Genomic DNA, 12,642 nt, shown 5'->3' with positions numbered 1-12,642 from the left:
ATTTTTTGCTGTCATTTGCCGATTGTTGTCTACAAGTAGTTTAAGGTGGACGTGCTTGTTACAGCTTTTCGAGTCGAATGCCATGATCTCGCGGAACGAGCTTTTGTTGTTATACCGTTAACCCGAGTTTGGTCTTTTCGTTTCTTTTTAATTTTATTGTTTTACATTTTGGAATGTGACTTTTTGTTGCGGTGTCTAGCGATGCGTTGCACGTGATGTCAATAATTCGGGTAGAGAAGACAGCGGACTGTACTATTGCGCAAGCACTGGGTGGCGAAGGTGGTTGAAAATATGATGACGCCGTGCGTTCTCAGGTCCTGACTAGGGGTCGGGTACCACCGTTACCCTCGACATTCCCCCTCGACCGGCCGGTCCGTGCAAGCAACGAGCCCACACTACGACTCGGAAACGGGACAAGAATGTGACCGAGCTAGAACCTTTGACGCACCCAAGAGCCAGATATACGACTTGAGACGTCGGCGTTGCTCATCAATCCGAAGCACAATCAATGTCCCGTAAGCAAAGGGGAATCGATGGGGAAAGGACAGTTCAAGTGCGAGCCGTATCAACCCATGATCAACACGACTGGCGCGAGAGAGCCTCAGGGCTCGGCTACCGTCGATGGTATTTTAACATCGTCATCGAGGTGCATGTGGTGTCGTGAAGCGCTGGGAGCCGCGCGCCTTACCCGAGTCCAATGCGGTCAAAAGGGATGTGATTATCTTGGGTACTGGGACCTATGACAGCGAGGGTGTCTGTTGATTTGCTGACTGCGCGCCTTCCTAAGCTTGTCGGTGGTTGTGTGTACCTCTTCTGTCACTTGCCCAGCTGACGCCGGAGACCTGGCGGCCCGTAGGAAATTACGTCAACGTCCCATCGGTATTGGCGCCTTTGTCATGCTGACATCCACTCATATTTACATGTATTGACAAAGCCATGCCAGAACAAAATACGATGCAAATTCCGCGTCATGACTGGAATCCCAGCGAGATTTTTCTGATTGGGGTCCCAAATCTTTATTTGTCGCTATGGCGGACTGGGGATGCGAAAGCGAGAGGCCCCTTCGTCGTTCTCGAGTCGGAGACAAAGTGCGGTTGTCAAAGCCCGAATGTGGACGCGATCGTCGGGTACGACACGGAGGGCAAAGTTACCGCGAACATGGACGCCTTTGCATGTTGCGAGGGCGTCGAGAAGCCCATTGTACGGCTCAACGTCGAGATCAGTGCAATCGATCCACATATCCAACGACATCGACCGATGCGTGCCATAGAGTGCCGTGGCAATAGCAATGCTGGCCAAATCGTCAAAGCCGCACACGTTGAAGGTGACGGCGCGGACCTCGGCAGCGATCCATTGCACTCGCACAAGATCCATTGTCACTCGCACAACACCTACACTAGCTCGTTGTCTTTGGTGACGACGATACTGCCACGTATACCTCCAATCAGAATGCAGAATGTGTTGCATTCTATCCAGTCAAATCATTTTTGAAGTTGCAGGCCGCCATTTCCCATGAGCAAGCGGCCATGCAAAGCGCCGTTGGTGGTCGTCCACCACGCTGGCATCGTCGCCCACATCGCCCAGTGCTTGGCCTTGACTAAGGACGTCCTCTCACTGCTCGAGGCGCTGCCACGTCGTGCGCTCGACGCGCCATTGGTCGCGCTCCGGACGCTCGTGGCGACGCCCAATGCTTTGGACGATGAGCACTGGCCGCACGTGTGCATTGAAGACATCGATTGTCCGTCCATCCCGACGGTCCTTACAGCGCTGCCGACGTTTTGCTCGGTCCACGTCAAGTATTTTGGCAAGCTCAGCGACAAGCTACGCGACGCCAGCAGCGCGCCCGCGAGAGCCCCGCACGCAGCAGCCATTGACGTCGCCACCAAGTGGGGCCACAAAATCACGTCCTTTGACGCCACGCTGGGGCCAAAAGCCAATCAAGTCGATGCGCTCACGCGCATCATTCGACTTTGCACAGGCCTTGTGTCGATCTACGCCCGCCCCGTCGGCAGGCTGGACCCTTCGGGTGCGCAGGACACTTCGTTTCTCGCAGCAGTCCTCCACGCTGCGACACACGCCGAACACGTTGCTCTATTCTCGCCAGACGAAGCCGAGTACAACTGCGGGGATTGGCGACCTCTTCTCGGTGCGTGGCTGGCGTCTGGTCACGCGAGGCACCTCAAACTCGAGAGCGTTTGTGTCGACGCTCGTTGATGTCTCGGCGCTTTCTGTGCTGACGCTCGCGGCCAACTTTGAAGCCGACTATTCCTTTGCTCTCACGCTGCTGCCGCGTCTCGTCAAGCTGCAAGAGCTCACGCTCGACAGATGCATGCTCGAACCCATGCCCAGTTTGCGACACACGCCGTGCCGCTTGCGGAAGCTAACGCTACTATTCTGCACCATCGATGACGGCGTGTGTCTGGATCTATTTGATTGGGCGTCGCAGTCGCCGCGCCTCGAGACTATCTGGCTCAATAACTGCGACACGGTGAGCTCCAAGCCTGTGCTTTTCGGCCGCTATCTTCGCCGATGGATCGCAGCCGGCGTCACATCTGTCACTCTCGAGTCGTGCGAATTGAACGAGCCGAGCGTCATTGCCATTGCCGCCGCGCTCTGTGACGCGCACCGGGCATCGCCGTTTGAGCTCAACTTTGGTGGCAGTACCGAAAGGCTGCGCGATGAGTGGTACGAGGTGCTTTTGGAGGCGCTTGCCACGTGCACGGGCGTCTCGATTCAAGGATTACTGCTGCCCTACGACCAAGTGGCTCCAGTTGAAGCGTGGGCAAACGAGCTGCACTTGCGTACGAGTCGAGCGCAACAGCTATTACCATCGGGTCTACGAGTCGAGCGCGGTAGCTAACATCATGTCTGCATCCACAGCCCCCAGTCGATTTGATCAAATGCAACCTGTCATTTATATACTCTTCTCGTCTTTGAACCTGCCCAACAATGCACTTTGTATCAAGAAATCAAGTGGTGTGTAGTCCAATACGACCACGGTCGACGACCAAGGCATTTGGTGTCGACAAGAGGGTTTGAAGCGCCGCCAATGGCGCGGTGTGTGCTTCAGTGGCAGCGCCTTTAGCAGCGCAGGAACGTCGTGAGCTGAGGACAAGCCATATGCAATGTGCATAAGGACATCGGGGTCGCCGACCGAGATTGACGCGAAGCAAGACCATGATTGGGACAAAGCAAAAATGGCGGCCGGAGAGGGTAACGGTGCTGCATGCTGATTGGTTCTCTCCTTCAAACGGCATGATTTGCATGGGGCACGTGTTCAGCGGATGCACCTCTCGCAGCCACAGCGATCCATTCGCCCCATTCTCCTTACATCCTAAAGGGTACTCGCCGATTATATGCCACCTCGCCCCAACGTTAACAATAATGCCGTACCAAACTGGGGCCATACGATTTAAAACATGAACGTGATGAAAGGTTCGATGTAATATCCACGAAGTTACCAGATGCAATTGTACAAGTCGCGGGGATGGAAGACTAGACGCGACTGCGGAGGCGAAAATGAGATATGCCGTTGTCCACGTAATGCAAACCGAGTATCGTTGCCAACGACCGAAGGTGGTTGCGAATGTGCTGCTTGATGTAAATCGACACGTGTCCGTAGAACGTGACGCCCGTGCACGTGGCGAGTGTCTCCAACAGCACTTCGAACGACGTGAGACGTAGCTTGTCACAATTGAGGCGAAGATCAAACGGAAGCGCCCGACGTGTGCCGTAGAGTGCCGCGGCCAACGCATTGACCGTCGCAGCGTTGAATTCGCACAAGTCGAACGTGACGTCACGGACGTTGGCGCCGATCCATTGGCGCACGAGCCGCTCGACGCGGGTGGCGTCACGGCCCACCGCAGTGCAGCGTTCGAGCGTGATGGACTGGAGGCACGGCGACTGCGAAGCCCAATCGAGAAGACGAAAAACAGTACTGTCATCCATCGCGACACACAATGAGAGTGCCAATGCTTTCAAATGACGCGGCGACTCGGGCAAAGCATTGGGCACACTGCGCAGCGCACAGCCCTCGAGCGACAGCTTCTCGAGCGACACGAGGCGTGGTAGCAGCGCCAGCACAAACGAGTAGTCGTCTTGGGCGTCGCTTCCGATGCCGAGCTCGCGGAGGCCCGAGAGGTTGATCTTTGTCGATAGAAGCCACTCCACCACGTCGCGTCGACTTGTGTCGAGATGCAGCGCCGTGATGTGGCGCATTGACGCATCCGTGTCCAGGAGGCTTTGAAGAAGCACGTCACAACGCACAAGCCTGAGGCTCGTGAGCGACGTGGCAGCGGTCATTGCCCGCGCAAATCCATTTGGGTCGTTGAATCTCTTGACCTGGAAATCCTCGAGGTCGTCGTCGTCGTCGTCATCATCATCGTCATCGGCGGCAAACGCGTCAGTAAGTCCGAGGTGCGTCGCATGACCCGACGCCAGCCACGACCCAAAGATCGGCCGCCAGTCGCCGCAACGAGACAGGCTTCCATCCATGGTCCAGACGTCGATGCGCCGAGCGTGCGACGCCGCGTGGACCACAGCCGCGAAATGGCTTGGGTTGATTTCCTCGGTGTCGACGTTGATGGTGAGCGAGGCGAGACCCGTGCAGAGATGGAGGACGTGCGTTAGCACGTCAATGCAACCACCGTCGAGCCATTCTGTCACGTCGATGGACTCGATCTTGTGGCCCCACTCGGCGGCGAACGCGATGATTGCTGCGTGCTGAGTGTCTAGACTGTTGCTGGGGCCGGGTAGCATGCTGCCCAGCATGTGGAGATCCCCGATGCGAATGGAGGGAAAGGCTGGTGCTGCGGCGCATATAAGCGGCCTGTAGCGGTCGTCCTTCATTTCGATACAGAGTTGCGGCCAGTTCTTGGACTCCCAGGCTGAGGATGTCGTCAAGAGCGTCTGTAGCGCGACCAATGGCGCGACGAGTTTGGTACGTGGCACCGCCTGTAGCAGCGAGACGACGTCATCGGGCGACGCCAAGTACTGGACGATGACGATAAGGACGTCCGAATCGACGACCGACATGGACGCATGACATGAGCGCTTAGTCATGACAAAGCGTTCTGGCCATTCCGGCATGAAACGATTTGATTGGATTATCAGTGCTTTTGCTTGCATCTGATTGGTCATACGTGGCGAGTCTGTGGTCAACGCCTTTGGCCACGAGGCGCTGCAGCAAGGTCAGACAAAACGAGCAGTCGTCTTTGTTGTCGACCGAGATGGAGAGGACGCGGAGGCGCGATCAAGGTGGATACGAGCGCTCAATGCTCGCGCTATCTCGTGCGTCAATGCGGAGCTCCGCAATGTTGGGCAATGGCATGGCACCAGTTCTTTGAGAACTTCATCGGCATCCCAGAACGCGAGGCTCGTGAGCGCTGTGGCCATAGCAATGGACCGAGCCAAGCGGTTGTCGTCGGTCGGTCGATAGCGTTCGAGCCAGAGCTGCTTGGCGCGGCCAGAGGTGAGCCAATTTTCAACGACAGAGAACCACATAAATGCCTTGTCGTTCATGGCAACGAGGTGCATGAGTGACGTACGGCATCGCACTCGCGACGCCTGCGGAAAAGGCTAATTGGAATGGACCGACTCGATCTCGATGCTGTCAAGCCGGATGCAATGGCGAAGAAGACGGGCGAGCTCGTCGTTGGCGATTTGGTCCGACCACGACACACCTGCAATAGACTAAATCGTATGGCCCCACTTGGCGGCAAATGCAAAGGTCGGATGGAACGAGCCATCGGCGCTGTCGTCGGGGCTGGCGGCGCGCAAAACGTGGTTGAGCTTGGCGAGTTTCTTGATGCGAATGGAAGAACACGCTGGGAGCGCGGCAAGCTGTGTAGCGTGGATCCATCTCTTCGATGCAGACATGTGGCCAGTGCTCGACAGCCAAGGCATTCGGTGTCGACAAGAGGGTTTAAAGCGCCGCCAATGGCGCGGTGCATGCCTCCAGTGGCAGCGCCTTTAGCAGCGCGGGAACGTCGCGAGCTGAGGACAAGCCATGCGCAATGTGCACGAGGACGCCCCGAGATTGGCGCGAAGCAAGGCCGCTTGCTGCTGCTCGGGGTAAAAATGGCGGCCGCGGCGGAAATAGCTCTTCGAGCGCCACGAGGCGCGGCAGGGGCGCCAGAAGAAAGGTGCAGTCCCAATAGCACGGCGAGGGGAGCTCGAGGATACGAAGCGCCGAGAGATCCATCACGTTGGGCATCAACGGCTCGGGGTAAATGTCGTCGTCCTCGGGAAGGGTGAGTCGCAGCTCCGTGACGCACTGGAGCGGCACGACGGCTTTGACCACGCCTTGCACGACGCCGTCAGCGTCGGTCACTATGAGGCTCGTGAGCGATGCCGCAGCTGCAATGGCTCGGCCAAAACTATCGTCGTTGTCGGACGAGAATTGTTCGAGATGGTCGAGTGCGTCGCGTGACCGGACGCGAGCCAATCGGCAAAAAGCGGGCGCCAATCACCGCAGCTGTACTTGCCAAACGACGCAAATTCCATGCGCTTGGCGTGCTGCGCCGCAAAAATCGCTCGACTGCACAGTCATTATATAGCATTGGTCCAAGTGTTGGACGCAGACACTGCCCGTTGGCCAACGCATCGGGCGTCACCAAGAGCGCCCGCAGGGCAGCCAATGGCGCGTCGAGTGCATGACGTGCCACTGCCTCCAGCAGCGAGAGGACGTCGTTGGGCAAGTCCAGGCATTGGGCATGTGAACAAGTACACCGGGTTGGACGATCGAGATTGACACCACGCAAGGCCGCTTGGTCATGACTTTGGACGACGACGCCAAATTGAGGTTTCACGGTGATTTGATGAAATGTGATTGGAGGCGCGTTGCGGGCCACAGAGCTGGGAGCACTCGCCGCTTTGTATCTCGATGCATCGGCGAAAGGGGCGAAGGAAGTGCACAGACTTGGTCAAGGTTCAATCGTTGCCAGACACAACAGGTAGCATACGAAGGGTATAACCACTACTTCCTAAGAGTACTTTGAGCGATGTCTTCAAGCTTATTCCGGGCTGCGAATGATCTGGCGATGGCTACCGTCCTTCGGCACGCGTAAATGCGTCCAGGATATGCTCAGCGCATTTCAACAGGTCTGCATCGCACCGACACAATGTCACACATCTAGCTGGGATTCATAAGACCTCCTCTTTATACGAGAGCACTTGAGATTGCTGCTAGTCATCGTATTCGCGTATTGATCACGAGGGACTCGTGAAGCTAAAGTACTCTCTCTTGTTGGCTTCGATTCGCAAACGAAGCTCCGTCGCCCGTCGTTGTATCTGGACATGATCCCTGGGCTCGGCGAAGCAATAGTAGCCTCCCTTGATAGTGACGCCACTACACGTCGCGAGCGCCTCCAAGAGCGAGTAATACACCTGGAGACTCAAGTTGTCACCATCCAGCTTGAGTACAAAATGATTCGACGATCGGTGCGTGTTGCCAAGGGCCGACGCAATCGCGAATCCACTCTTTTCGTTCAAGTCGCAGTGCACAATCTCGATGCGACCGACACCTTTACGGATCCACTGGCGAAGAAAGCGACCAAAGCGGTCGGGGTTGGTCCGCGGCGTCGAGATCGTGACCAATCGGAGAGTCGTGAGGCATGGCGCCTGCGACGCCCACGCCAAGAGCTCCAAGCACACGTCATCGTCCATGTCGCATTCCTGCAGCTCGAGCAATTTGAGGTGGCGTGGCACGTGCAAAGGGGGCATCGACTGGAGTGAACAGCCGGTGAGCGACAGCTCCTGCAGCGCCAAGAGATCAGGCAGCAGCTCCAGAACAAAGGTGCCGTCCCACTCGAAATCGGCCTCGAGACTGAGGACACAAAGTGCCGAGACATCAATCCCCTCCCTCAAGAGCGTCTCAGCGAAGACATCGTCGCCGTCGTTGTCGTCCAGATGCAATTGTAGCTGCGTTAGGTGCGGCAGCGGCACAGCTTCATGGACGAAGCTTCTTAGCACACTGCTGGCGTAGGCGAGTGAGAGACTATCGAGCGATGGCGCGGCGGCAATGGCATATGCCAAACCTTCATTGTCGTCAAACGAGATGGCCTCGAGACCAAGGTGCGTGGCATGCCCGGACGCAAGCCACGCGGCAAGGAGCGGTCGCCAGTCGCCACACTCGAGCCCGCTCGCTTTGGTCGATGAGAACTCTAACCGCGTGGCGTGCTGCGCCGCGTGAAGGACCGCTGCGAGAAAAGCTTGGTCGAGCTCGTCCGGGTGCACGAGAATTTCGTCGAGGCCGGTGCAAAGACCGAAAAAGTTGATGAGGTCGTCAAGACAATAGCCATCGAGCCTCCGATCTACGGTACAAATCGCGATCTTGTGGCCCCACTTGGCGGCGAGCAAAATTGCTGACGCCAACGGAGCGTCGTCGACGTTACTGCTCGCAGCTTGTAGGACGTAGTCGAGATCACCGAGATTGTTGATGCGAATCGAGCGAAACACCGGGAGCGCGGCGAGTACGGTGGGTGCGTATCGGCCATTGATGTCTTCAATGCAGATCTGCGGCCAGTGCTTGGCCTCGTACTCACTGGGTGTCGACAAGAGCGTCCAAAGCGCCGCCAGCGACGCATCGAGTGCATCGCGTGGCAGCGCCTGAAGCAGCGACAAGACGTCCCTGGTCGAGGTCAAGCACTGGACGATGTACCGAAGGACACCGGGCTGGACGATCGCCATCGGCACTGCGCAAGGTAGCTTGCTCATTTGTGGCCACCTCAGAAAACTTTAACTTTTGGATCGCAACTTTTCGAAACGTGCTGCAATTTGATTGGCGGCGCGTGGCAGCCTCGTGCAAGTGAGATGCATGGTGGCACCAATCGTGCACGCACTTGAATACGTGTAGTAGCAAGAAACGGGCTAGCAGTATGTTTTAGATACAAGCCCAAGGTCCTTACGCAACTAGGGCACGGGTCCATAGCCGACAGGCAAAGGCTTTAAGACTACCTTGTTTGCAGACAATTCATCTTGCGCCTTGGCTCTGCAATCCCACATCGATCGCATCCGGAGAATCTACAGGAGCCAGGACGGGACAAACCACCCCGAGTCATTTGTATACCATGTTGAATTGCGTACGAGTGATTTCTTTACTCCGAGTATCTTGTTGGGACGGGTTCAAAAGACGCGAAGGACATATGAAAGTGTTGTTGTTATGAATATAACAGGAAACGCTCACGTGATTTGTATCCGAAGCGAGAATCCAAATTGGATTCTCACTTTGGATACATGTCTCGAAACATGTTTTCGTTATCTTCGTTGTTAGAGACGTTGCATACGTAGGTACTAGCAATCTCCGGGGATTGTTCGTCTTGCAAAGGACGGACACAAGATGTCGACGACAGGGTCGATCGCCGGCGAGGAGAGACGCCGTATCATAGATGCGACACCACGGGACGGAGTCTCCCGAACCCACCAAAAAACGACAGAAAACGTCTATGAAATAGATCCAAACGAGGTTATACGGGACTATGGATAGTAAATCGATTGTGCCCACCGCGATGAAGTCGCAAGTCGAATCGTGTCGCCCAATTTTCCATATCATGGCGGTCGTCGGCGTGACTGAAATCGTTGCCTTCAATGCTGACACCAGTGCTGGTTGCCAGTGCCTCAATAAGCATGTAGTACCACCTGAGGCGCAGCGGTTTGCCACGGAAGTAGAGCACAAACGGCCGCGACCGACGCGCGTCACAGAGGCTACCGGCAATGGCAGTGATGCTCATGTCGTCCACGTCGCAGTCTTCCAGGGACACGCGATCGACGCCGCTTTGGATCCATCGACGCAGTTGGCGGCCAAAGAGCACGGGCTTGCGCCACACCACGTCGATGGCGTCGACGTTGACAACCTCGAGACACGGCGAGCGCTCGGCCCACGCAAAGAGATCCAGACACACGTCATCGTCTTCGTCGCATGTACCGCGGCGCCGGCGCCTCTTGCAACACAGGCACACTCCACAGCGTGCACGTCTCAAACGAGAGCACTTCCAGCGCGACGAGATACGGCAATAGCCGCAGAACGAACGTCATGTCGGCGTCGTCTTCGGATCGGAGCTTGAGAACGCGAAGAGCCGGGAGATTGACCCCATTGGAGACTAGCGCGTCGGCAAAAATGCTGTCGCTATGGTCGACGACGAGACGGAGCTGTGTAATGTACTGGAGCACGACACCAGCCTCGACGAGCCCTTGTAGCAAGACAGGTGCGTTGGTAAGCTTGAGGCTCGTGAGTGACGTCGCGGCAGCGATCGCTCGTGCAAAGCCAACGCTGTCCTCGCACATGATGTTGTCAAGACGGAGCTCGGTCGCATGCGCCGATGCGAGCCAATCGCCAAAGACATGTCGCCAGTCGCCGCAGTCGTACACGTCTTGGAGAATCGACGAGGCATAGACAATGCGCTTGGCGTGCTGGGCTGCGTGGATGGCGGTCCAACCCCATCGAGCAGACGGTGATCGAGTTCAGGCCCGTGCAATGTCGAATAATGGTCGCGATCGTATCGGCCGTATATTCTTCCGGCCACCACCACGCAGCAATGTGCGTGACCTTGTGGCCCCATTTCCTGGCAAAATCGATGGTTGCGGCGCACAGAGCGTCGCTCTCGGGCTCGCTACTCGCGTCCCGAAGCACTTCGGTTAGCTTGTAAAGATTCTCAATGGACACCGAGCAAAAGGTCGATAGCGCTGCGAGCAGCGTCAACGTGTGTTGACAATCCAAATCATCCACGCAGAGGTGTGGCCATGGCGCGGCCACGGGGGGCGACACGAGCGTCTGGAGCGTGCGTAGTGGCGTGTCGAGCGCATCCCGCGGCAGCGCGTCGAGCAGCGAGAGCACGTCGTGGCTCGAGCTAACGTACTGCACGATGTTGCTTAAGACGCCGGCGTGGACGACGGCCATCGGCGCATGGCACGGCCACTTCCATGTGAATTGCTGAACAGGGACTCGCGCATAAGTAACGGTGCGATGTGATTGGATACACGTGGCAGTCCTGCATGCGTTGAACTGCAATGGCAACGTCGCGGTGGCAATACGAATACGACGTGTGGCCCTGTTTCCATGCCGCGGCATATACATATTCGAGCGGATGCCTCCACCAAGTCCAATCGTCTCCTGGCTCTCTGCCGCTGCGTGCGGCGTCGGCTTTACCGGCATATCGATTACTAGGACCCCTTTTTAGGGGCTGTAGACGATAATTCTACGCGCGTCGATGACTTCAAGTCGTAGATGCAGCTTTGACGCACGCTTGGCGATTCTTGTATGCCTGGGAGGGTAGCGTTGATACACTTCGATTTTGACGCCATTGCACGTGGCGAGTGCCTCGAAAAGCGCGTCGTACGCGTCCACATCCAAGGTTCCGAAATCCAGACGCAGCGAAAACGTCGACGAGGATCGGCAAGCGTCGCAGAGCGCGGTGGCAATGGCAATGACGCTCTTCTCGTCCAATTCGCAGCGGTCGAGGGCGACAAACGTGACACTGCCGGTGATCCAGCGTCGAAGGTAGCTAGCAAACAGTACGGGTTTGCGACTCACCGTGTCGCACATCTTGAGCCAAATTGTGTCGAGGCACGGCGACTGCGACGCCCAATGGAGAAGACCGAGGCACGTCTCGTCGTTCATGCTCGAATACGACACGTCCAGCAGCCGCAGATGCGCCGGCGCCTCTGGCAACGCCGGCACGGCACGCAGGTTACAGTGCGTGAGCTCGAGCTCTTTAAGCTTGCCGAGACGCGGCAGTAGCGCCAGACCAAACGTCAAGTCGAGTTCGTTATCCGACGAGAGGTCAAAGACTTGAAGCGCCGAGAGATCGATCAAGTTGGTGACAAACGGCTCGAGGCTCATACTGTCGTTGGGCGCCGCAAGTCGTAGCTTCGTGATGGCCTTTAGCGGGGTGGCCACGTCAACCAAGCCTTGCAGGACACCACTGGCAACGGCAAGCTGAAGGCTTGTGAGCGACGTGGCGGCGGCGATCGCCCGCGCAAAGCCGACGTTGTCATCGCAGGTGAGTCCGATAATGCCGAGGTGCGTCGCATGCCCGGACGCGAGCCACTCGGCAAAGAGCGGTCGCCAGTTTCCGCAGTTGTACTCGGTCTGGTCGGGCGTCACAAAATGAATGCGCTTGACGTGCTGCGCCGCTTGCAGAATACTGGCCGTGAGAGCCGGGTCCGACCTGTCGATGTGTACCACGATCGCGTGGAGGTTGGGGCAGAGACGGAGAAGGCGCAGGAGCGCGCTCACATTCCTGTTCCTGGATATCGATCCATCGCTTGGAATGAACTCGACTTCGTGGCCCCAAGTGGCAGGCCGATGTGGTTCAGACGCGGCCCAAAACGCGTGGAGGCAGTTGATTTGAACCGAGCGAAAGATCGGCAGCGCAGCGAAGACCGTCGCTATGTCATCATGACCATACTCTTCGATCGAGGCCCACGGCCAGCTCCTCTCGACGACGCGCAAGGTCTCGGGCGTTGTCAGGAGCGTCAGTAGCGCAGCCAATGGCGCGTCGAGCGCATGACGTGGCAGCGCCTGCAGCAGCGAGAGGACGTCCTTGGTCGAGCGCAAGCAGTGGGCAATGTGGATAAGGACGCCAGTGTGGTGGACGACTGCCATTCGCGCAAGGCTGGCCGCTCCCTGGCTGTGGCCAACTCAAA

The 12,642-nt window shown here is 57.2% G+C and overlaps 5 protein-coding genes across 5 annotated transcripts; 1 reads left to right on the top strand and 4 right to left on the bottom strand.

Moving 5' to 3' along the window:
- Window positions 1-1,500: 1,500 nt before the first annotated feature.
- Window positions 1,501-2,906, top strand: SDRG_07053 (hypothetical protein). Its single transcript, XM_008612869.1, has 2 exons — window positions 1,501-2,146; window positions 2,175-2,906. Exons 1-2 carry the CDS (start codon window positions 1,513-1,515, stop codon window positions 2,858-2,860), a joined length of 1,320 nt encoding a protein of 439 aa, XP_008611091.1. The 5' UTR covers window positions 1,501-1,512; the 3' UTR covers window positions 2,861-2,906.
- A 517-nt stretch (window positions 2,907-3,423) lies between these two features.
- SDRG_07052 (hypothetical protein) lies at window positions 3,424-5,086 on the bottom strand. The gene has a single exon (XM_008612868.1). It carries the CDS (start codon window positions 5,059-5,061, stop codon window positions 3,496-3,498), a length of 1,566 nt encoding a protein of 521 aa, XP_008611090.1. The 5' UTR covers window positions 5,062-5,086; the 3' UTR covers window positions 3,424-3,495.
- A 741-nt stretch (window positions 5,087-5,827) lies between these two features.
- On the bottom strand, window positions 5,828-8,715 carry SDRG_07051 (hypothetical protein; the record flags this gene model as incomplete). The annotated part of the gene is made up of 2 exons (XM_008612867.1): window positions 5,828-6,330; window positions 7,353-8,715. 2 exons carry the CDS (start codon window positions 8,713-8,715, stop codon window positions 5,924-5,926), a joined length of 1,770 nt encoding a protein of 589 aa, XP_008611089.1. The 3' UTR covers window positions 5,828-5,923.
- Window positions 8,716-9,464: 749 nt separating this feature from the next.
- SDRG_07050 (hypothetical protein) lies at window positions 9,465-10,894 on the bottom strand (the record flags this gene model as incomplete). Its single annotated transcript, XM_008612866.1, has 3 exons — window positions 9,465-9,938; window positions 9,988-10,407; window positions 10,448-10,894. 3 exons carry the CDS (start codon window positions 10,892-10,894, stop codon window positions 9,465-9,467), a joined length of 1,341 nt encoding a protein of 446 aa, XP_008611088.1.
- A 276-nt stretch (window positions 10,895-11,170) lies between these two features.
- On the bottom strand, window positions 11,171-12,637 carry SDRG_07049 (hypothetical protein; the record flags this gene model as incomplete). The annotated part of the gene is made up of 2 exons (XM_008612865.1): window positions 11,280-12,637; window positions 11,171-11,192 (listed from the first exon to the last, which is right to left on the bottom strand). The coding sequence occupies exons 1-2, from the start codon at window positions 12,599-12,601 to the stop codon at window positions 11,171-11,173; spliced, it is 1,344 nt and encodes a 447-aa protein (XP_008611087.1). The 5' UTR covers window positions 12,602-12,637.
- Window positions 12,638-12,642: the final 5 nt, after the last annotated feature.

Source organism: Saprolegnia diclina (assembly GCF_000281045.1).
Source record: "Saprolegnia diclina VS20 unplaced genomic scaffold supercont1.20, whole genome shotgun sequence".
NCBI lineage: Eukaryota > Oomycota > Saprolegniomycetes > Saprolegniales > Saprolegniaceae > Saprolegnia > Saprolegnia diclina.
This window is presented reverse-complemented; position numbering and strand designations above follow the sequence as displayed.

Coding starts and splice junctions, on each gene's coding strand:
- SDRG_07053 (XM_008612869.1), top strand. CDS start 1,513: ATGAGCAAGCGGCCATGCAAAGCGCCGTTGGTGGTCGTCCACCACGCT. Junction 2,147..2,174: donor GGATTGGCGACCTCTTCTCG/GTGCGTGGCTGG, acceptor TGGTCACGCGAG/GCACCTCAAACTCGAGAGCG.
- SDRG_07052 (XM_008612868.1), bottom strand. CDS start 5,061: ATGACTAAGCGCTCATGTCATGCGTCCATGTCGGTCGTCGATTCGGAC.